The 22971-nt window shown below is 46.1% G+C and overlaps 2 protein-coding genes across 2 annotated transcripts in view; one reads left to right on the forward strand and one right to left on the reverse strand.

Moving 5' to 3' along the window:
- The window catches only part of ANKRD13C (ankyrin repeat domain 13C), a 28501-nt gene extending 27594 nt beyond the window's left edge, over window positions 1-907 (reverse strand). Inside the window, exon 1 of the mRNA XM_059822005.1 lies at window positions 556-907. Within this exon, the coding sequence (XP_059677988.1) occupies window positions 556-907 (352 nt within the window). The remainder of the gene's footprint in view (window positions 1-555) is intronic.
- Window positions 908-5431: 4524 nt separating this feature from the next.
- On the forward strand, window positions 5432-22741 carry CTH (cystathionine gamma-lyase). Its single transcript, XM_059821842.1, has 12 exons — window positions 5432-5593; window positions 7329-7410; window positions 7952-8047; window positions 10859-10968; window positions 11627-11758; window positions 13768-13825; window positions 14629-14706; window positions 15893-16045; window positions 16259-16380; window positions 18185-18237; window positions 19450-19588; window positions 22015-22741. The coding sequence occupies exons 1-12, from the start codon at window positions 5432-5434 to the stop codon at window positions 22033-22035; spliced, it is 1206 nt and encodes a 401-aa protein (XP_059677825.1). The 3' UTR covers window positions 22036-22741.
- The last annotated feature ends 230 nt before the right edge of the window (window positions 22742-22971 follow it).

Below are 22971 nucleotides of genomic sequence, written 5' to 3' on the forward strand. Positions count from 1 at the left end.
GGCTCTTTCAAATCCCAGAACTAAAGCATTTTTAAAAAAAAAAAAAACTTTTGTTTTGTTTTTAGCCTGAGGAAAAATCAAAGATAGTTCCACCAACAGCCAAAGGAGCCACTCCTGAGTGCGCCCGTCATCTCCGAAAGCAAACAGGTGACAGTTCAGACACTTTAAAAAAAAAAACTACTTTTTTTTTTTAATGAAACAGGTTTTTGGACATGAAGCACCAGCCGGCAAGAGGGAGCTCTCCCAGCATTACGCCGCTTCAAAGCCGGTACCGTGCTCACTCACATCACGAGCGCCCCACGCACCTTCCCCGCGTGCGGCCGCGCTACTCCGCAGACCCCGCTGCCACTGCCACCCGCAACTGCCCGGGCCCCGGGGAGGAGCAGCGGCCGTTTTCACAACACAGAGGCGCGGGCTCCGGCCGAGGGCGAAGAGGCGGCGGCTCCCGCGGAGCCCGGGGGAGCTCCCCGCGGCGCGGCGGGCGAAGCGGCCGCCGCCTCCCGCAGGCCGGGCACCAGGCCCGCGCCGCTGCCCCCCGCCGCCCCGGCCGCTCACCGTGACTGTCCTTCTGGCCGATGCCCTGGGTGCGGATGAGGGCCGAGAGCCGCCTCACGTCCCCCTTGAAGACGCACTCGTGCACGGGGAAGTGCGCCGGGCACTTGTCGGGCTCGGCGGGCGGGCCCGTCCCGCCGGCCGCCGGCCCCCCCTTCAGCGGCAGCCGGTGGTGGTGGTTGCTGAAGATGCGGTGGCCCCCGGCCCGGCCGCCCTTGCCGCTGCTCCCGCGCCCCCCGGTGAAGATGCCTCCGGGCGCGGCGGCCGCCTCCTCCTCGCCGGGCGCCAGCAGGTCCCCGTCCTCCTTGCTGGGCTTGTGGTCCCTGCGCAGCGAGCGCAGCTTCTCTCCGGTCATCGCCAGCGGCGGCCCCGCGGGCGGCGGGGCCCCGCCGGGAAGGCTCGCCGCAGCCGGAGGGTCGACGCGCTCAGAGCCGCGGCGGCGAGTCCCGTCCCGTCGGCATCCCCCGCCAGAAGCACCCGGAGCCCGCCGCGCCGAGGAGCCGCCCGCCCGCCCGCGGGGGCCCGCTCAACGGCGCGCCGCCGCCGCCATCTTGGCCGACTGCTCCCGCGAGAGGCGCGGCGCGGGGCGAGAACTGCCGCCGGCACCGCGAGACTGCGCGGAGGGCGGGAGGCGGCGGCGCGGCGGGCTGCCCCCGCGGCTGAGGCGGCGGGGCCCGGGACCGCCCCTCGCTCGGCTCGGCGGGCGCCCTGGGGCCCGGCGCTTACACAAGCGGGCTCTCGGCGGGGGCGGGAGCCCGCGGGCGGCCGCCGCGGCGGCGAAGGCCGAGCCAGCGCTCGGGGTACCGCGGGCAGCCCCTGGCTGGGCGGCTGTGCTGGCTCTTTAGGCTGGGGCTCGGGTGTATGCTTCGCGGGATTTACGCACACGCTAATGTATCTGCGGCAGGAGTACCTCTGGCATTTCTAGGGAAACAGCTCCTTGCGCCGGCAGAAAGGGCCTGCTGTTGTCTCACGGGGACAGGCAGAGGGAATACCTTGTGGGCCAGGAGCTCGCCATTCTTCCCTGAGGTGACTGCATTTCACAGAGGGCTGCGCCTTCCTGCAGACCTTGCATCCCGTAGCCTTGGACCGTTGCCGCTGCCACAGCACAGGCTCTGCCTGTTGGGAAGTGCCTCTGGCTACCCGGGCTTATCTCAGCCTGCCGAGGGAGAGACGCAGCGTCTCTGGTGCTGCGTATCACGAGGGAAGGACACAGACTGCAAAAATGTGTGGTGACTCCTATGGCCTCCCCTTGGATTCCTTTGTAAAGTGGCAAGGTGGATCCAGGAGCGTTTTGGTTTGAGGTTTAGTTACGCAACTGTGTAGATGACAGCGTATGTTCTGTACGTTGCTGCGTGCCGGAGGTGTAAACAAAGCACACAACAAGGAAATAAATGAAATGAGCCAATTCCCCTCGTTTGCTAAGAGAACAGAAGCACTGGGTTACTTCCCGGGTCAGGAAAGGTCAAGGGCTTTCTCCACACGATCTCAAATCAGCACTCGTGCGCCTCTTCCGCTGCTCCTTCCGTGAATCCCCTTGTGAGCCAAGGAAAAGAAACGGGCTGCTAATGCTGTTCTGAACAAAACGTCACCCAGTCGCTTCACTATTCATCCACGCGCCTCGTTTGCGTGGCTCTCTCGTTCACCGAGGGAAAGGGAAATAGAAGGGAAAGACCCAGCGTGGTACATGACTGTGAAACAAGAAGTTACCTGGAGAATGGCGGGATCTGTACCAGTTGTCTTCCTCAAAAGCACATGCAGGAAAAGGGAAAGGTGAGGCAGTCATCCTGCCCTTATGTCAGTCCTTGTAGATGCATTATCGTCTTACAAAGTAACTGCGTTCAGAGCTTCCAGATTTCCCGCAGGAGCTCCTTCTTCAGCACTAGTTCTGCGAGTATCTACTTACAATAGTGGAATGAATCATTTAAAAAAATTATGAAGTGTCAAATTCCAGGTAAACTGGATGTTTTACTAATGCTTCCAGGGGAAACAACCTACACGTTGTCAGGAAGATTAGATCTGCTGTGATAAAAGAACTACCTTTCTGGGTGACCTCTTTCTTCACCCAATTTGCATCATCTCCTCTCATACTAAGTGGCTAAGAAGAATTCTAGGCAGAGATGGGAACTATGAAATACGATTTCTGTGCCTGCTGTCTTCAAAGTGACAGCACAGCTGCTTCCCGCACAGCTATTTACAATTCTAATCGGAATTTTAAATAATTCTAGGGAGAAAAAAAGGTCACCTTTGCTCTATACTCCATTGATCTTTCCAACAAGATTTTTCTGTCTCTTCTTGTTTTTAGAGAAAATTAAAACCCATTTACAAAGAGAATTTGAGAGGTTGACACTGTCAGCAATTCTGGTGTCTCTTGTCCGTTCTCCAGCGCTGCACAAGAGGCTGTTTGCCCCGGTGCCCTGCTGGAAAGATGTAGGGTGATCGCTAGTCTTGTGGAGGAGATGTACTAGCTCAGGTTCTAGCTGATGTTGGAAGCTTCATGTTGCATTTGTAATTACTGTAAGCCAGCTAAGGGGAGACAGAGGCATGAAGTCACTGTTTACCAGCTTATTATGGAGTCCCTGATTCAATCCAGAAATAGAATAAATGCATTACTAATGGGAACTCCTCTGTGAAAACTGGTGTTTGTAGTGAATCCAGATGTCTTCCTGTGCTAGGGCGGTACTGCGTCATTATTATACACCTACAAATTCTTGAGAATGGTTTTTTTTTTTTTACCATCTAACAACAGAACTTTGTCTTGTTTATATTCTCCATCTTCTTAAATTACTTAAATTGCTCTCTTCCAAGCATTAGGTGATTTAGATAAAAGCAGGATCAGATATTGTGGCAATGCGGAACTGCATTTTCTACAGTTTCTGGGCTGTGAGTCTATGGAAACTTCACTTACGGAACTCCTCGTGTAGGAACTAAATAATGGAGGAGTAATTGCTCACGGGTGTATTCCTCCAGAAGGAATGCTGACGTTTTTAGTATATAAATAAATAGGTCAAAAAGGAAGGAATAAAAGACTAAATTTGTACAAAACCCAAAGGTAGGCAGTGAATGAAAATTATATACTGGAAGTGTGCATCTGCATTTATTTTAGCTGTAAGTCTAACAGTAACATTTAAACTCACGAAGAGTACCTAATAGAATATTAAAAGCACCCGCATATAGAGAAATGCTCTCCGGTTGCCTTTTTCCTAACTTCCACAAGGCAAAACAAAAATAAATGAGGTTCTGGAGGACAGTGAATGAAATTTGCCAGCTCTGGAGAAATTAACTTCTGCTTCTCCTGGGCATTCAGAATGACTGGCTTGAGAGGTGCTAGAGAGCAGTACATTTTTCAAAGTGACAAAGAACATTTAAGGAAATTAAACTTAATGGGAAAAAGTAGGTCAGAAATTTTAAGACCTCGTAGCCTCAATGGCTTCTGTTCAAGTGGAAGTATTAATTCTCCTTTCCTTTCAGCTGGTGCTGTTCTGAAGCACTTCAGAAATTTTTATATCTCCTTAAAAAGAAAAAACTACAAGCTATTCACTCGGGTTGCTCAGACTAATCCACGGGACGAGCATCTGCAGAGTTCCTTTTTGTAACTACTCAAGTCAAGTGCTTCAGCAGTCAGTTGTGGGGATATTGGGGTGAGGATCAGTGTCCGTGAAAGGAGCAATAGCACCAAAGAACTGTATTCTTACGGACAGGACAACCTCCTCCAGAAGTAGTCACAAGAGACTATTGTGGGCTACACAGATAACCACAACGTGAAACTGGAGGTAGAGGAAGAAATTTTGTATGACAAGGAAGTAATTCTGTTTTCCCCTTTGTGTCAGCTCGACTGTTCTGGATTTCATAATACAAATTACTGTAAAAGGAAAACAGACCCTTTACGATGCTGCCTGAGATTCGCTGGCCACCTGAAACTTTGTGACGTGGTGCCCTGGCAGTACGGTGGGTTCAAAGCAAAGCTTAGCCCCAGGGATTTATGTAGACATTTTCAACAGGCTGATGGGAAAGAGATTTGTCGCCAGAGGGTTAAATTCCTCCGTCCGAAATTTCAGCTTTCTACTATGTGCTGAGGCTGAAAAACGGGCTCGAGAACAATCCCTGTATTTCTTCCATGTAGATCCAGTTTTGCTCTAAATTTACCTGCAAATGGTATGAAAATTCTTTCAAACTCAGCGTGAAACGCAAGAGAAGAGGGTGTTGGCATTAGGAAAAGCTCCCGGACCGTACCCGTCTCGGTTCGGTTGTGTGACCTCCCTGGGCCCACTGGCGTACGTGGGGCTGATGGCCTCAGGCGCCGAGACAGGCGGCAGCCGTTCCCCGGGGACCGCTCGGTGGGGCCACCGGGCCCCCGTCACCTGCCGCCAGGTCCGGCGGCCGCCCCTTGCCGGCTGCCCTACGGGGCGAACGGCTCCCCGCCGTTTGGCCTTCCGCCTCCGGCCAAGGCCACCGGCTCCCGGGCTGCCAGGCAGCCGCTTCTCTTCTGGCAGGAACGGCTGCTCTCAGGGCCCGAGCCACGCTGACTCACTGCCTGACCTGCCCGCGGGCCGCTCCGGCGGGCCGTGGGCTGGGACGGCGCTGCCGTTACCGCTGCAGGCACCGGGGCGGCGGAGGGGCCCCAGCCCGGCCGCCCGCAGCCGCCGCCGGGACGGGCCGCGCTGGGGTGCGGCGGCGCCCCCCGGCGGGCGGGCGGGCGGTGCCTCAGCGGCACGTCGCTCCCCGCCCTGCGGCGCGGGCGCTGCCCGGCCCCGCCCCGCCCCGCCCCAGCCAATGGGGGGCGGCGGCGAGGCCCCGCCCGCGCCGGGCCCCTCGGGGCGGGGCGGGGCGGCAGCGGCGGGTCGGTGGTGCCGGCGGCGGCGGCGGCAGTCGGAGCGCGGCCATGGAGCGCGGCGGGGCGCGGGGCTTCCTGCCGCCCTTCGCGCACTTCGCCACGCAGGCCATCCACGCCGGGCAGGAGCCCGAGCAGTGGCGCTCGGCCGCCGTGGTGCCGCCCATCTCCCTCTCCACCACCTTCAAGCAGCGGGGCCCCGGGCAGCACGCGGTGAGTGCGGCCGCCGGTGGAGCCCCGAGCCGGGCTTGTCCGCACCGGCCCGGCCCGGCCTGGCCCGCCCGCGCGGGGGGCTCCGGGGCGGCGCGGGGGTCCGGGGTCAAAGACATCGCCCGCGGCCGGGGGCTGGCGGCGCGGCCGGGGGCACCGCGCGGGCCCGCGGCCCGGCATGGCCCGGCCCGGCATGGCCCGGCCCGGCGGGCTGCCCCGGGAGGTGCTGGCCGGCCGGGGGGGGCCCGGGGAGACGGCAGGCCCCGGGAAGGGGAGGGGGGCTCCCGGTTTGCAGCGCGTGGAAATATTTTCCCTTGTGCTAGCTCCTGAAAAAACCCCAAATATCTTTCTCCCCCTGGAAGAGAGGGGCTGTCCCGCAGTGGGCCGGAAGGCGCGTTTGGGGGGGTTTTCAGTGTGAAGGGCGTTTGGGGGGGTTTTCAGTGTGAAGGGCGTTTGGGGGGGTTTTCAGTGTGAAGGGTGCATGAGGGGGAGCACCCAGCGCCCCTCGGGCTCGGCAGCCTCCGCTCCACTCCGTGCGGGCGTCAGGTGCGGGAAGCTGATGACCGCGTGAAGGTTCAGGCCTTGGTGGATGGTTTGCATGCAGCCGGGAGCTCTCTTGAAGGCTACGTGATAGCAACGCTTTACTTTGCTGCTGGGCCCAGGCAGAACACGTTTTCTCGTTTACACAGATTGTGTGAGAGGCTGCTTTGGTCGTCCTTCCTGACCGAATTAATATTTCGTAAGGATTTTGTGGATGTATTATAGAAAGTACTGGGAGTGTTTGCGTTGAACTGTCATGAAGTTTCTGATTGCTGCCGTGCGTGTATGAGGGAAATGACACAAACCTCGCAACTCATAAATCAGTATGTGTTCCAGCCCTGAGATCTGAACATCACAGTGTGCTGATTGGGCAATAGGAATTTGCCTTGTGATCTTTGATTCTGCACAACGTCACTCACACGGACTAAAATTGTGAATGCTTGTAAGTAGGTAGCTGTGTTGAAGACCACAGAAGAAGGAGTCACACGCTGCTGTATTCACGTACTGATGATAGACTGGCCACGGTCTTGCCGGAAGCTCCGTGAGAGCGGTCTGCCAGATTCCTGAATATGATGAAGTTGTCATTAAACAGAAATCCTGAAAGTACGCGAATACCAGGATGCTTAGCCAGGTTCTCTCTGTAACACGTGCATCTGTGCATGCATGAGTGTTTTTTTTTTGTGTTAAATCTTCTTAGTATTTACATAAAAGCTGTTGCTCTGAAGTGTGGAACTTGGCCTGATTGCATGCCAGGGAAACGTTTGAGCTTTCAAGAACTTTTGATGGGTACAGGTTGGCACTGGCTAGTGCCCTGTAGCATCTGTCAAGCAGAGCGTCGTGAAGATGGGACACATTCTTGCTGATAACATAAGGATGAGTGGACTGTGTCAGACCAAGGCCTTTTCTCCCACAGTGACCGGGGGTGGATATTTAGGAAAAAGTAGGAGAGTGTGGCTAGCAGTACGATACTTCCCCTAGTGCACCCCTAGAAACCATTTTCAGGTTGGGGATGCCCAATCGGATGTTGTGTGCGGCAGCTTGACGTGGCCAGAAAACCAGCCTGCTGTTCTTGGAGGATGTGGGTGCGTAACGTCAGTGTTGAGAGTGAGGACTTCTTAAGGAACCTAGGACTATTACTGTACAAAACTTTCTCAGTGCTCTCTCAAGTTGTTTTTTTTTTTTCTTGCTCTCACAATAGGGTTATGAATACAGCCGGAGTGGAAACCCTACCCGGAATTGCCTGGAGAAGGCTGTGGCAGCGCTAGATGGAGCTAAATACTGTAAGCAATTAGTAGGTTCCTCAAGCAAGATGTCAGCATGTGGGTCTCCTGACAGTGTCTACAGTAGGCATAACTTGGGGAGCAAGGACGCTGAGTTGTCAGCAGCAGTTCTATCACCGCAAGGCTTTCACAGCCGCTGACTACTGGTTATGGGCAAGAGCTGCTTCGTGGTGCGAAGAGTCCAACACTTATCGTTCGGGAAAGTCCAGCTCAACCATGGGACTTTCTGTAGTGACTTTGCTTCCTCTCGCTGCATTTGATGCCTAAGCTAAACTGAATCTGTCCGTGTGCAGCCAGTGGGGAGCGGGAGCCCTGCAGCGGCTGTTACCAGATTGTGTTACTGCTGTTCATCCTGGGTTCCACCCTATGTAAAATCAGGCTGCTGCTTTTACTGAATCCACTTAATGAGTGAGATAGCATAAGTTGAGAGTGACAGAACAGGTTCCTTTTAAAAGCAAAGCAAGGAAAGTGAAGGCAAGTTTGACAAGGTTGTATCACATTAAAATTCAGTCTGTCTGCCACTTACTCTTTTTTGTTTTAGGTTTAGCTTATGCTTCTGGCTTAGCTGCTACTTTGAATATTACTCACCTGTTAAAGGCAGGGGATACGATTATCTGCATGGATGATGTCTATGGAGGTATGTAAAGCACACGTGTGTTTTTGATCTTCATTGTACAAATGACTAAATGTACCTATTTGTGATTCTCATGAACTTTCTGAATTTCACATAGTACCTTACTTTTCTTTAAAGCCTTTTCACTTCATGACAACACAGAACACTCCTGTCTGATTTTGGTGTTAGAAATTCAAACACTGAAAGATTCTGCGGCACAACATGGAGGTTTAAAAAGTATAGCTAACTAGTAATATTTGCTTGAATGAGGGGAAAATAGCAACATTCTAGCCTTGCACAGATTTGTTTGCAGAGCAGGACCCTCTGCAGTCCAGTGTAGCAGAGCTTTCCAGCTTCTGGTGTGTCGACTATTCCTTTCCTAGGTTTACCAACCAGCATTTTGTCTGCGCTGTTTCAGGCAGCTATTCTGTCATCTTCCCTGAAAGCACAACTTGCATCTGTTATGCCCATGTCTTCTGAATGCTTCAGTGATGTTGCAGCCCACATTAGGTTTTGATCTTTCATAGTTTTTTTTGATCCATTCTTCCAAGAAACTCCCCAGTAACAAACGGAGTGCATCCACCTCTGCCAAAGTCCTTCAAAAGGTTGATGCCACACAAAAGTCCCTAGTAGGAAGGTCTGCCAGGATGCCTTGTGACAATCTGTGTCCTCAGTGCCCGACCCCTGTGTTTCACTGATCAGCAAAGCGTGTTGTCTCCCTCTGTCTGCTTCAAGGCCTTGGCACAAAGAGATCCAACTGCTTTGTTTTCAAAGGAAGGTTAGAAAGGCCAGCAACAGATAGCGTTTTCCCAAGCAATAGCTGGAAAACCTTTTAGCAAGAATAATCACTTTTCCCATCGCTAAGAGTGATTACTGTTTGCCAGTCAGTTCTCTCTGTTTGTGCACATCAAATATAAATGCACACGTTTGCTTTTAATATCTTAGTTCTGTCACGCAGATAGCTCTTCTCCAAAGTACATCTGGGGCCAAGTTGAGTGAAGACAGCAGGAATCCCTACTGACAATCTGCTCCTTTAATTCACGGCCCTCCCACCACAGAACTCGGTAAATCAAAGTCATTTGGCCAAAGCATATTATCAGTTCCACACTTCAGAAAGGCCCGTGGGTGTTTTTTTCAAGCACAACCAGTTTACCTTCTCATTAAAGCCCCAGCCTGTGGTGGTTTCTGCAGAGATGAATTTCATTGTTTCTTCCCTGAATTTTTTTCATACTTTTGTTGTAAAGAAACAGCCCTCCCTGCAGACAGCCTTATTCAGTAGAGTTCACACCCCATGACATGGTACATCTGCAGATCTGCCACTGGCCGCCGTGGCCAGTGTGTCTTCAGCCCCTTCATTCTTCCCTCGGATGTTAGGGGCTCCTTGTCCCCTAAGTCCCTGCTTGCTTTGCTCCTAGGCTGTGCTCTTCTGGCTGTTCCTAGTCGTCTTTCCTGCTCATGTTCTTGCATGCTGCAGCCTGGTCCTTTGTCAGCCACTTCCTCGCTGTTGCCTGCGCTGACTCCTTTTTGCCGTGCAGGGTTTATTCCACCATGCTTGCCCTGTGCAGCCTTTCACACTTCAGCCCTGTAACAGCAACCTTTGAGTCACTGGGTACTGAGTGCTGGCACGTGTTCCTGCTCCCTGGAGGGCACACTAGCTTTGGTAAGCTTTTAGTGTGTTTTTGTAAAAAGCCTGGTTGGATGGGAAAGCCGTACTGCACTTCCGAACTCAAGTAAGTCCCCAGTGTATTCAAGGTTGTCAGAAAAACAGTAAAAAACCCCAAAAAGCTCTTGGGCAATGCTGGAAGGCATACTGCCTGGGCCATGTTTAAGAGACACTGAGTTTTGGGAGGTCCGAGGAGGAGCTGTAGGTCGTCAACCCCTCTGAATTCTGAGCCATTGCTGTAACTTCTTAAAAGGGCTACTTTTAGTGTAACCTCTCATTTCCATTTAAGGTTTTTGTAGCGTGCTATTATTAAAAGTATGTAAGACTACTGTAAAGCAACTTTTCTGGGGTTTGTATTTGCAGAGTTGACAGCCTATGTGAAAATTTCCCATGCTTGAATAAACCTCTTACAGAACAAGAGAGAATATAATATATAGTTTATTGTAGAAATAAAAGTGTTTCCTTAAAAAAAAAAAAAATATTCAGACATATCCTTCAGCACACAGACTCATACCCTGCATGTACTATGACTTTATGGCTAGATGGCAAACTGCTGTTCTGCCTAAGTGAGTAAATGTTGAATAACCTTGGCAAAAAGACCTAATGAATTAATTTTTAATCCAGGCAGCATTGCCAGATAGTCAGTATGTTGCACATCTAGTGATCAACTGGTTGCTTCTGGTTTCTTCTTTTAATCTTTCCAACAAAAGGCTTCAAAGACAGAAAGGAAGGAAATAATCACTTTTTTATGTTCCTCGCTACATGTTTATTTAATGGAATGATAATGAACACAGTAGCTGGAGTCTTCCCCTAGATTCTTTTTCTCCCAGATTCTCAATTAAGCTTATTAAATAGAAAAAAGAGTTTGAAAATATGTGGTAGAAAAAAGTTATTAAAAGTGGGGTGGGGGAAAGAGGATATGAAAACTGGAACCGCTAGCTTGTGCATGGCAAGGGGCTGTAGGAAAAGTTAGAAGCAGGCAAACTATTTAATTTTCTGATTAAAAAAAACCCCGAACAGCTATTATGTGCCATTTGTGGTGTACAGCATAAAACTCTACCCTCCTGACTTTCCGTGGATGCATACAAGAGACTGGAGATCAGTGAAGGAGAGTTAAGGAAGTTGTTCCATTTTGTGTCTCTGATTTTTTGTTTTGTTTGGGTTTTTTTTAGGCACAAATAGATACTTCAGGAAAGTAGCCATGAAAATGGGTTTGAACGTAGTTTTTGTTGACTGCGTGAAAACAGAATGCCTGGAAGCTGCAATTACACCAGAGACCAAGGTAGGGGAGAGGGAGATTGCTAAACTTACTTGCTTAATGTCATTAAATCATTCTATTCTTGCTCTTTTGTATTGGGTGTATGTGTCAAGCAGAGGGGGCTGCAGGGGTGGCCTCTGCGGGGACAGGTTGGAGCACAGCTGGCTCCAACACGTCCCCACCACAGGCCACTTGGTGACATTTGTGGTGCCTCACTGAAAACATTTTAAGGGCAAAAAACACCATAGAGAGAGGAGGAGGGAAAAGGTAAGAAACAGCAGAGGGAACACCAAGGTTGGAGGAGGAGGAGGTGCTCCGTGGCACTGGAGCAGATAATCCCCTGCTCTAATGGAAGATAATTCAGCTGGAAAAGGCTTACAAACTTCTGGGCGTAAAGACTTTCTTCTGGCTATGTCAGGCCTTCTTCAGATGTGATGCACTTAGGTTTCAAAAGCTTCGATGTTCTTCCCATGTATCAGTTGTTTTTGTGGAGAATATTACCTCTCCCAAGAAACCTTGCCTTTCTTCAGCAGGGACACTTTCTTACTGCTACTCTGCAAACCTGCATGGGAAGCTGACAGTCAGTGAGTTAACGTTTAAAAGCACTTAGGACTTACACATGTATCATCACCAGCGTTGTAAAATCTGTAAACTGATGTTTTGTGTTGTTGAATTACTGCAGCTTGTTTGGATTGAAACGCCCACAAACCCCACACTGAAGGTCATTGACATTCAAGCCTGTGCAGATATAGTACATAAGCATAAAGATGTTCTTCTAGTGGTAGACAACACTTTTATGTCTGCGTATTTCCAGGTAAGCACTTTACAGTTTACGTTTACAGTTACCCCATTATTTCAGTGTATTTGAAGCTACATTTTTAAAATGGAAGCATCACCAAGGAACTGTAGTTTTGATCTACGCGTTGTAAAATTACCTGTTCTGTTTCTAAATACAACCCAGGTACTGCTGCTGTTTACATTAGTAAAGATGGTATGCAAAGTATTTTACGGCTAGGAATATACCAGTATGATACCAGCAAAACCAATATAGCTCAGCAGTCAAGTAAAGACATTGAATGACGACAGTCAGGTAAGCCATTGGGAGAATGGCTTCTCTGGCATTTGAAAATCATGGTTTTTAGTTCTCACTGATGGAAATCATAACAGGCCGGTTAAAGAGTGTCCTGCTTTTTAACTTTGGCCTTTTTATACCAATTTCTTTCGTATATGCTGTTTATGACCTGTTCTGAACCACTTGATAGTCTAAAAAAGGTAATGGAAGAAAAAGTTAAAACAAGCAAAGTTTGTTAAATTGTTCTTTGAGACATTCAAGTTACCTTTTTCTTCAATATTTTGGTGAATGTGTGGCTTAGAAGTTTGTAATTTTGATCTTGAACAACTGACATAACTTTTCTGCTTTTATAACTAGAATACATGAAGTGAAGGCAATTTCTTAAGTTCTAAAAATGCTTTGGAATAATAAACTCTGAAGTCTTGTTCATCTTAACATGGGCTAGAAATATTCATGTATATTTCCCAGGAGACCAAGCAAATCCCTTGTATTTTAGGTCTAAAGTAAAACTTTTTAATGAGTGCAACTTTTTAATGAGTGCAAAAGGCAAGGTGTCTTTGTTTTTGTTAAGGGTACTGAGTTCTTCATAAATTAAGAGAGCTTTAGAGAAAGTGTTAATGCTTAGCTAAAGCAGCACTTGAGTTTGTCTTGTACATACCAAAGGCTTGGTGAATTCCCCCCCACAATGTACATTACATCAGAAAGACGTGTGTGAACGAAGAAAAGTGAGCATCTGGATATATGAGCTAGTTAATGTATCTTTTATTGGCCTGGTGCTGAGAGAAAGACAGTTGTAATGATTAATTCTAGTAAGTGTAATAGATTATGTCTCTAAACCCCTCCAGACTGCTGCTGATTCACTGTACTAAGAAGGTCATAATTTTAGAGTGATTTATATAGCAATAGTGAATGTAAAAGGCACTGGTGTTTATGCTACTGTTCTCGCTGGGCATTGGGAATGCACATTATCCATGTTCCTTGACCAGACGTCCGTGTTTAATCTGACAGCAGCAGTCTAAATCTGCTTGCTTTGTTACCTCTTAACATATTGATACTCTTCAGTCTTTATAATATATTTATATTATGTGCAAAGTCTTTTACGTAGTGACTGATTAAAAAAAATACATGTTCATTACTTCTTGTCCATCAACATCTCGGTTTGCCTCACCTTAAAAACGCTCGGGGAAGAAAGCTGGGAGATTAGGGAAGAGAGACCTGGCAACAAAACCCTTTGCACTTTCTTCAGATTTTCAGTTGTTCTTTTGGTGCAGTGTCACCAGTACTGATATGTAGAAAACAATGCAATTTTTTTGCTTTGCAGACTGTGTTGAGGTCTTCATTTTCTAAGGAAATATACTTTAGAGTAAATACCATTACTTATCCCTGCCTCAGCTAAGCAATATAACTACTTTTTTCACAAATATGAACGGGCTGTATGTTAGATGTATTCAATCACTCCTCTCCCTGAAGCTGGTGGGAATCTAGTGCTTTTAAATCACATTTTATTGTGGGTTCTTTTTATTGTGCTTATCTTGAATTCAGAGTGCTTTCCTGTACTGTTGTTTTTGTCACATTCTATCTTCATTCTCAGGTTTTTGTGTTTAAGGTGTTAAGTTGGTTTTTTTTTTTTTTTTTTAGTTTCTCCGCCTGTTGTTATTTTCTGTGTTGGATCACAGCCGTTCTAGGTAGCTTGAAATGAACCAGAGTGCACACAAGCTTTAATCAGACCTATTTTTTTAATTTCATTTCAGCGTCCTTTATCTCTGGGGGCTGATATTTGTATGTATTCTGCAACCAAATACATGAACGGTAAGTATGTGGGTTCAGCACAACTCAGACTGGCTATTCAAAAGCCATTCCAGCTGTGGGCAGTTCACAAATGCCAATGTGGTCTGCCAGTAATTCTTAGATGGACCATTAGAGGAGATGGACCATTGAATAGACCATTAGTCTTCATAGCTCCTAAACTATTCCTGGGAGAGGGAATATTGACCTGACTTCAGGTAATAGACCTAGAGGTGTTTATAGCTATGTTGGCTTTAATTTGGCTACAACAAAGCGAGTGGCTTCAGTAGAAGGTAGCTGCCAGAAATTATATTAAGGTTCAAAGGAGGTTTCATACAGCTGTGTTGGAGCCTGTCCAAAAGCACATTCACTGTGTCATTTCCCAAACAGCCCAGACTTGGAGCTAACGTGACTGTAGCTGTGTTGTAACCACGCGTCCCTGGTGGTGCAGATGGCAGTGGAAGTTTTCTAGCTGGTGCTCACTCTCGCTGAGACAGCAGCCTGGTGCTGCTCCGCAGGACACCTCTGAGTCCTGTACGATGTCCTGCTCTCTGGCAGTTAGCGGCGGCGGGCTTGGCAAGGGTCTGGGGGCACGCGTGCAGCACAGAGCAGAGCACACTGCTGACCAGAGCTTTAGAAAAAGCTGAAATCTGCCTTATGACTCATGTGCTGCACAGGAAGGACAGCTGTAGCAATGAGAAGGAACCCAGGGTCTCGCAAAAATGGGACTGTATTAGCACCAAGACTGAGAAAGTGGGGGTTTGTGGCAGAAACCTGGAGCAGATGCAGTGGCTGATTCTGTTCTTGTCTCCTCCTTGCATTTTTAGGGCATAGTGATGTTGTAATGGGACTTGTTTCAGTAAACTGTGATGATCTCTACGAAAGGCTCAAATTCTTACAAAACTGTAAGTAGTCAATGTAGGAAATACCTTACAATGAATAAACCAGCTCGTAATGAGAAGCATGTTGCATGCACACAAGTATGAATTTTATCTAGAGATGTAGTTCAGGCATTTAAACGTGCAGAAGTGTAAATGACTGGAGAGAAGCTGGTAACACAGATGTAGGAAACCTGAATTCTCTTCCCTGCCTTTCACTGGTACGTAGGGTGGCCTTATTCAAACACGATAGCTTTCAGCATGCCTCTGTGGTTTCTCTCTCCCATAAAGTTAATGACACTGGTCTCCACTTCCAAACTGCTTCTAGAAGAATGCTGAGAGCAGTGTGAGTTGTTCAACACTTGTTCACCAGGGGCTGGTGAGGGGGGTGAACTGCCTGGAGGCAGGCAGCACTCTTCACTGCAGGACTGTAATTCCCCTCTATCCCTGCTTTCCCCTGAGAAGTGTGTGCCCCGCTGCTCCCGAGGGAGGACTGAGCCACAGAGCCTTGCTCGAGTGCGCTTCCCGGAGCCATGCGCTGGTGTGGCGTGGAGAGCTCTGCCTGTGCTCTGTGCATCATGGGCAGAGGCAGGAGATGTGGCATGTCCTGAAAGCATCAGATGCAGAGCGGCTGTGGTCTGTCTCCCATGTGCAGCACCTGCAGCTACATGGGACGTGATGGCTTACAAAGTCTCTCTTCAGGTTATAGTTAAGACCATGGCAGAAAGAGCACCATTGTTTCCTATATTCACTTGATGTCTTATATGAAGAGGCATACAAACATTTAAATTATGCCTTTATTTAATTTCGTCTAACTCGTGCCAGTTACATCTGGGTTTTTTTAAACTCATTCACACATCAGAGGATACACCTAATGCAGAATTTTCTTATATAGGTTGATGTTAACAATTTTACTGCCTCTTAATTGTAATGAATAAATTTCTGTCCAGTCTTCTGTTTGCCCTCTGTCTACAACAGAAAGAGTAAAGGTATATTATGTCTAATAAATGTAATCCTTGAGTCTTCAGCTTGTTAACTCAGCTCATTAATTGGCTTCCCATGTGTGTGAGATGAGGAAGACAGATTGCATCAGATGTCTTTCCACTTGTCTTGTTCTAACTTTAGAAATTTTGGAAATTAGGACTATATTTAGTTTCACTAAAAAAAACCCCAACCCTTTGTTTTACGTGGAATTCTGTTTCAATTTCTGTAGCTCTTGGAGCTGTTCCATCTCCCTTTGACTGTTACCTGTGCAATCGTGGTTTGAAGACACTACAAATCCGGATGAAACAACATTTCCGCAACGCATTAGCTGTTGCTCGATTTCTTGAGTCAGATTCCCGGGTGGAGAAAGTCATTTTCCCAGGTAGGTTGGCAAGACTTCAGAGCAGGTGACGTCTTAGAGTGAGGCTGGATTTGGGTACTGTAATACTACGTGTCGCTCGTGCACCCTTCACATTTGGTGACTCTGGCTTAGGTGTCCACCTTGGCAATGGGCTGTTTCTACACAGCGGAGGGTGAGCTGCTTTAGCCTTTGAAGTGATGGTAATTAACTTAAAGCAACTTCTACAAATTTCAGGCTTGCCTTCACACCCTCAGCATGAGTTGATCAAGCGGCAGTGTACTGGCTGTCCTGGGATGGTAACCTTTTATATTAAAGGAAATCTGGAACATGCTGCTACCTTTCTCAAGAATTTAAAGGTAAAGGATGGCAAACTACCTTAGAGGGACTTGAACCTGTCCTTCTGAGGGTGATAATGGAAGGAAGTGGTTTTTCTTGGGGGGGAGTCTTTCTCTGTACTTGCAGAGCTCCTGAAGTCTTTTGGGTGTAACCACCTCTAAATAATAGATTATTTGTAAATGGGAGGCTAATGAGAGGGAAGAAAAGGATGCCTCAGCTCATTTGAAGTATTTGTTCACACAGTAGGGTACAGCATATCCAGGTTAGCCCAGGCATTGCTGTAATAAAGGGCCTTCTGCAGAAATACCTCTAGTCTTTGAAAGCAGAGAAGCTGTGGCTGGTGTAATACTGTTGTAATATTTCAAAGTACTCATCAGGAGAAAAACCTATTGAGAAATGACATGAGTCATGAAGCAAAGAGGGAGTCCCTCAGTTTGGAGAATAGTTGTTTGTTTATTTTACCTAAACTATAGGCTTTTGCTTTTGTCTTTGCAATGTATTAATTCTGCCTGTACTTTTTAATGTGTTTGCTGGTCTTGATCTCTGGTTAACTTGCATCCTGCTCTTGTGATTTTGCTGTTTTTGTTCTTGGAAAACAAATCAGTAATAATTGGCAAAGGTAAATTAGAACTTCCTTCTCCTCCCTATCTTACTTATGTGCCAGCTAGTGTCATTAACTGAAAATGAATTTACTAAAAATACGGGTTTCCCACAAAATATCCTTTTGCATGAGAGAGAGCATTTAATCCTGGCACAGGAGATCCACCAGCTTTGACAAAAAGCATCGGAGAGTGCGTTCCAGAAGTGGTCCCTTATGAGTATATTCACTTCAGCTCTTTGACTTGGATAACCATCATTTGTCACTAGGTTGGTACCAGGCTGAGAAGAGGATTCTTTGGTTGATAGGTTTAGTTGTATTTATTTTTTTTAAAGGGAAAAAAAGTCAATATGAGCAACCAGGGCTGGAGAGAAATGTTCAAGGCAGTAAGTGCATTCACAAAAGACAAATCATGAATCCGTGTTTGAGTGCAGTTGGCTCTCTCTCGAGCCTTTTTGTCATCCAGGAATATATGTCCATAATTCAAAGAGCAGTGCTAAAAAAACCCTTAACTAACAGTAAGCATTTCACAGACTCTAGTCCTGCTAGGCACTGAGAAACTTAGGCTGGTTTTCAAAATACTAAACTAACCATCATACCCAAGCAATGAGTGATAAAATCTCTTCAGCCTTATGAGGAGAATCTTAAATGTTTGGGGTTTTTTCCCCATCAAGTCTGCTCTTTGCCAGCCTGAACTGCATAGGCGTTAAACATGAACATTGATGAGTGATACGGAAAGAAAAGCATGCAAGGGTAGGTTATAATCACTTCAACCTTAACTGAAATTTTTGAGATCTGACTCTTATTTTGTTCAGGCAGCCGGCTCTGTCCTTCCTCTGAACAGAAGGGAAGCTCTGACGGTGCCCGGGCAGAACCTGCTCCCTCATGTTGTGCATTTTCCCTCTGCTCTTCCTCCATTGCTGCCCATGCGTTGCATTTGTAGGAACTACTCCTGAGTTATTTCAGTTTTGCATCAGAGTCTCTTTAGAGCCTTTTTAGAGTGAGTCTATTCTAAAACTTAATAGCTCTTACCTGCTAAATGTACATTTTTTTTTTTCCGAATTACAACTAATACCTTTCATAATATAAAAGTTATTATAGAAAAACTTAGGGAACAAAAAGCCAAAACCCCAACTGCTAAACATTCCTTTCTCATTAACTGTCTCTTTCTAAGCATTCATAAACTCACACTTCTTATGTTCACTTCTATTTAATTTTTCCTGTAGGTTTTTGCACTGGCTGAGAGTCTGGGAGGATATGAAAGCCTAGCAGAGCATCCGTAAGTCATTCTTCATCTTAAAAGTCTAAAAAAGCTGCAGAGTAGCAAAAAAGTTTCTGCTCTATTTTGATGTGAGCACTAAAATTTTCTAGTACACAAAGCTAAGGTATTTTGAATATAATTGAGATTCGAGGATAGACTGTTGTATAGCACAAAAACCAGTGGCTACTCCAGAAGTGAGTGTGACTTTTGTGAATATAAGAACACAATGATGAAAGAATTTCCATGCTTCCTTGTTTTAACTGGGAGACTGAGCCGCAATTTCTTGCTGTGATAACAAATCCAGGAGATCAGCGTGTGTTTGAATAAGTAGTATTGAGCAGATTTGATCACATTGTTGACGAAAGAGGTCTGCCATTCTGCCTGCTTACACAAGAGGGCATGTTCAGTATGCTATACCGAACGGCATCTGTCTCCATGTCAGGTAAATTTTGTGAGGATTTTAGTAATACTTAGTTGCCCCCCTGTCTAGGTTAAAAGGCTAAAATTAGGATTTTTATGGGATTAGATTATTTTACTTAAATCCAATTTGCTTTTCAAAAATATACCTGGAAAGCTATGACTAAACTTATATGCTAAATCATTTCAGCTGCTCATTTTAGAATAACAGCAAATCTTAAAACACTCAAGCAGCTGAAAGGTAGTTGCTAACTGGTAGATGTCAGTGACTGAGCATATGGGGGAAACAGCTTCTTACCTATATCCTTCATAGCTGGAGAGAATAAACTCTTCAATGTAAGTGGTACAGTTTGACAAGTGATCTGAGAAAACAGAAGTTAAAAAAAAAATCGGGAGATTTTATACTGCAGATTGTACACTATAGCTGTTTCTCCACATGCTTAAAGTAGAGCTTTTAGATACTGTTTTTCAGAAAAAAACTTAAAAAATACCTGGAAGGAAGAGGAATAGGATTTTTTTTCCTCCTTTTTCATTTCCGGATTGTTAAGTATCCACTTCTTATTCATTGCTTGTAGATTGGAAATACTGTATTGAAACACTGGAAGATACAAGTCACTGACTTCTCTGCAGTTTGCATAATGTACAGTAACTGAGGGTAGGATCTCTTTCCGTCTGTGGGTTAACCAGCAGGTGGTACACAAAAGGTGTGAAGTCTTCATGGAGTTTCAGGGGATGCTGGCAGGAAACCAATTTGATCAGTCTTTGCTGGTAAAAGTAAACACTTCTTAGAAAAAAGGCTGTTTTTGCCTCCAGGGCCATCATGACTCACTCTTCGGTGCCTAAAGAAGATAGAGAAGCTCTTGGAATCAGTGATACATTAGTTCGCCTGTCCGTTGGTTTGGAAGATGAAGAAGATTTACTGGAAGACCTAGACCAAGCTCTGAAAGCTGCGGTAAGCGGGTTGTTACTTTAGTGCCATCACTCTAAAAATAATTTCCCCTCTAGTCCTCTGCCTTTCTCACTAAATTGTCTGCTGGTAATTCTTACCTCACTTAATTTTTAAACTACTCATAAGTATACCCTGCAGAGTGCGTGTAGGGTTTTAAAGCTTTTGTTGTTAGGTTTCTCTTTGCAGCGAGGTTTAGTCCTTGTCAGCCTTGAATTCACGTGGATTATTCCTATAGCAGATGGGATGTCCCTGGCATCCGAGTGACGGGGATAGCTGCTGAAGTCAGGCTGAGGGGAGGCTCTCATATAGGCATCAAAGTGCTTAGTGTGTGCTTCAGATTTTTCATGTCGTAGTTTTGGAGACGGTTGAAATATATTAAGGAGCTTCAAGAAGCGAGCTTCTACCAGACAGTAAGTCAAATACTTTGAGTAACGCTGTTTCCTTTACAATCTCTACTTTTACTCCTCTACCCACAGTTCTGTATTTCAGACAATAGATTAAAATTGTTCTTTACACATTTTAATTAGTGTGATGCCATACTGTGTCTCTTCTTCTCAAGGCAGGTTTCCTAAAATACATGAGGTGCAGATGTGCTTGTGTACGAGTATACACACATGCATATGTGCAGGGGGGAGGCTGGTTAAATGCGTGTTGTCCTACACAGCTTTGCGCTATGCTTTGGATCGGCTAATGCTGTGACTGAAGGAATAATGGGGTTTTTTGCAAGCTTTTTTTTAATCGCTTTTTTTTTCTGGAAGGGATTAGTTATAACTGAAAAATATGAAGTATGGGCACTTGACTTTGAATCGGTACATCAGTCTGACAGATCCCCTTTGGCAGCTGCAGACTACAGTTTGATGTGCCAGTATTTCATTGCAGAATATGCCGTGTCGTACTGTACCTTGTTTTTATCACGCTGTGACTTATCAAGGGCATTGCCAATGTCTTTGGTTTCTGCAATTGCAGATAAGTTGTTAGGTGAGTTTCCCAGATGATCCTAGGAAGCCGATCACATTGTGTGAAAGGTCCTTCCTTTTTCCCAGAAGGAGGTCCCTGACCTTTGGGTATGCACGAGAATTCCTTTTCATGTGAAATCTCAGGGCGGCTTTAGATCTGAATATGTGAGCAAGGCATGTGAACCAGATGCCTTAAGCCTACCCAGGCACTCTGCCTCAACCTCTAATTTTGTCTGTTCTCCAGAGCTTCAATGGAAGACTAAAATCCCTCCAACCTTCGTAAGGATAATTATGTGTTGGAGAGAGGAAGGAGAATATCCTCTCGATCCTGGCAGGCAACAAACAGAGCCCAGAGGTATGGGATGGCTGCAAGCAAAGTGTCAGCCAGTCCTTTCAAATGCTGTTGGAGATCTCCGAATATCCATTGCTCAAGGATGCGTACTAGATCTTTGGATCTTGTTGCAAGCTTAGTTTTTGTTCTCAGGAACTGCCAACTACTGTCACACAATCCCATCCATAAAATTTGTTATTCTGTCTTTACAATGTTAGGTTCCTTTCCCAAGTATCCTGTTTGCCTGATATAAAGCTTTGCTCCTGGAAAGTCAAGAACTTTGACTTACAAAATCTAAACGTACTCCTAACCTGTTTGTGTCCACTGTTGCTCCCACACTGGCAAATGTAGGTATTAGACATGTTGCTACCAGGCGGTGAAAACGTTTCATCAGGGCAGCACGCTCTCTGCCACGCCGTGGGGTGGGCAAGGGGGTCAAAGAGAAGGAGACAAACCGAGCACAGCAGCAAGGCACATGCTTAAGAGGGACTTCAGCAAGTATTGGAATAACATTTAATAAATAACCACACTAAAAAAGCATGAGTTTCCTTCTTCCCTTCTCCCAACTTGTACTTCTGTACTGTAGGAGCACCATAACTCTCGTTGGTTTGTCTGTTTGTTTTCTTTGAGTGGGAATTCTGCAAATTTGGTGGCTCCTCGGTAACCCTTGCAACGCCAAGGACAGAGTTCACAGTCTTTGGTGGACCTTGAGTCAGCTCCAAGTCAATGGCTGAGGCAGAACTAGGTTCAGCACTACCTTGTTCTTCTCTGCCACCTCTGCATCCCTGCAGGCAAAAAAGAACTAAAAAAATAAAGGTGTTGGAAAAACAGAGTTTTGTCTGTGTGAGAGAACATGGTGGTATTGGTGGGTAAGGTATAAGTTTGAGCCCCGCAGGAATTGTAGCAGATGTATAGTAGTTTGATATACTGTACAGACAGGAAATTTTTTGTCGCTATTTTTGTCTCTCTGTTTGTTCTGTGATAGGGAAAAGTAGCAACAGTAACTGCATGTGTTTCTATATGCCAGCACAGAGCATGAAGATAATATAATGCTAAAACGTGTCTTATTTATGAAAAGAAAAAGTGCATGGTTGATATAGGTGCATAGGATAATTATCTCTCATTTTTCCTTCTCATTGCAGTTTGCAGACCATAAGGCTTGACGTTTAAAACCGGAACTTGGAACTGAACGTTGAAATGGCTAAAGAAGATGATGCAGAAAGCTAAATTGCTGATGATTTTCCTTTGATTTGCCTTTGAGAATTTAAATCTGTTCAATCCAATGCTGGATTCCTGGGGAGTTCTCGGTTTGTGCTGTTACGTTTATTCTGCTGATGTCTGGCTGTACTTGGACTGTGCACTGTGGCACACAGCCTGCGCTCTCCTGTGCCTCTGTTTCTGTTGCATTGCAATCCTTTGCCTTTGGATTTATGGAGTCAATAAGTTGGGTTTGAGAGCAGCCATGATGCACACTCAGGAATATTATCCCGGTTCTCTCAGTGGAGATTAGTGTTTCTTATTTGTCATGCTAGTGCTGCAGGGGTGTTAGGTGAAAAGGGTTGGTTTCTGTTACTGCTCCTCAGGATGCACAATTAATTTTTCTCATGTCTTCTAATCCAACAGTCCAACTTAAAAACTTAGAATTTTTTTTTTTTTAATTAGGTTGGAAATATGTTAAATGCTTTTCACTTGTTGATATTTTATGGAGTATTGAAAACGAAGTTAAGTCCAATACCTGGTAAACAATAGTAACTTTCTAAAGAGGATTCCTTCCCTTTTTAAAAAAAAATCATGTAATGTTAATTGTGGTAATAAATTGGTTTATAGTTGGAATGGGAATAATTTTAATTAAAATATGCTTTGAATTTCCCTGATGTATTACTTGTTTTAACGTTTGCGTATACTAGTTGTATTCAAAATCAGGTGACAAAATGACACTGGATTTGTTTAAATTTTCCTATGGGAAAATGATGTCATTGATGTTTTACTTTTGTCAAGAAAAAAAGATACAAATTCTTATGTATAACATCTTATCGTGCAGTATTCAGGCAAGGAATATTCAGGTGCTTCAAGGCGCTGCTTGCTTGGGGTAGGTGGCA

This window comes from Gavia stellata, chromosome 10, assembly GCF_030936135.1.
Source record: "Gavia stellata isolate bGavSte3 chromosome 10, bGavSte3.hap2, whole genome shotgun sequence".
Classification (NCBI taxonomy): Eukaryota; Metazoa; Chordata; class Aves; order Gaviiformes; family Gaviidae; genus Gavia; species Gavia stellata.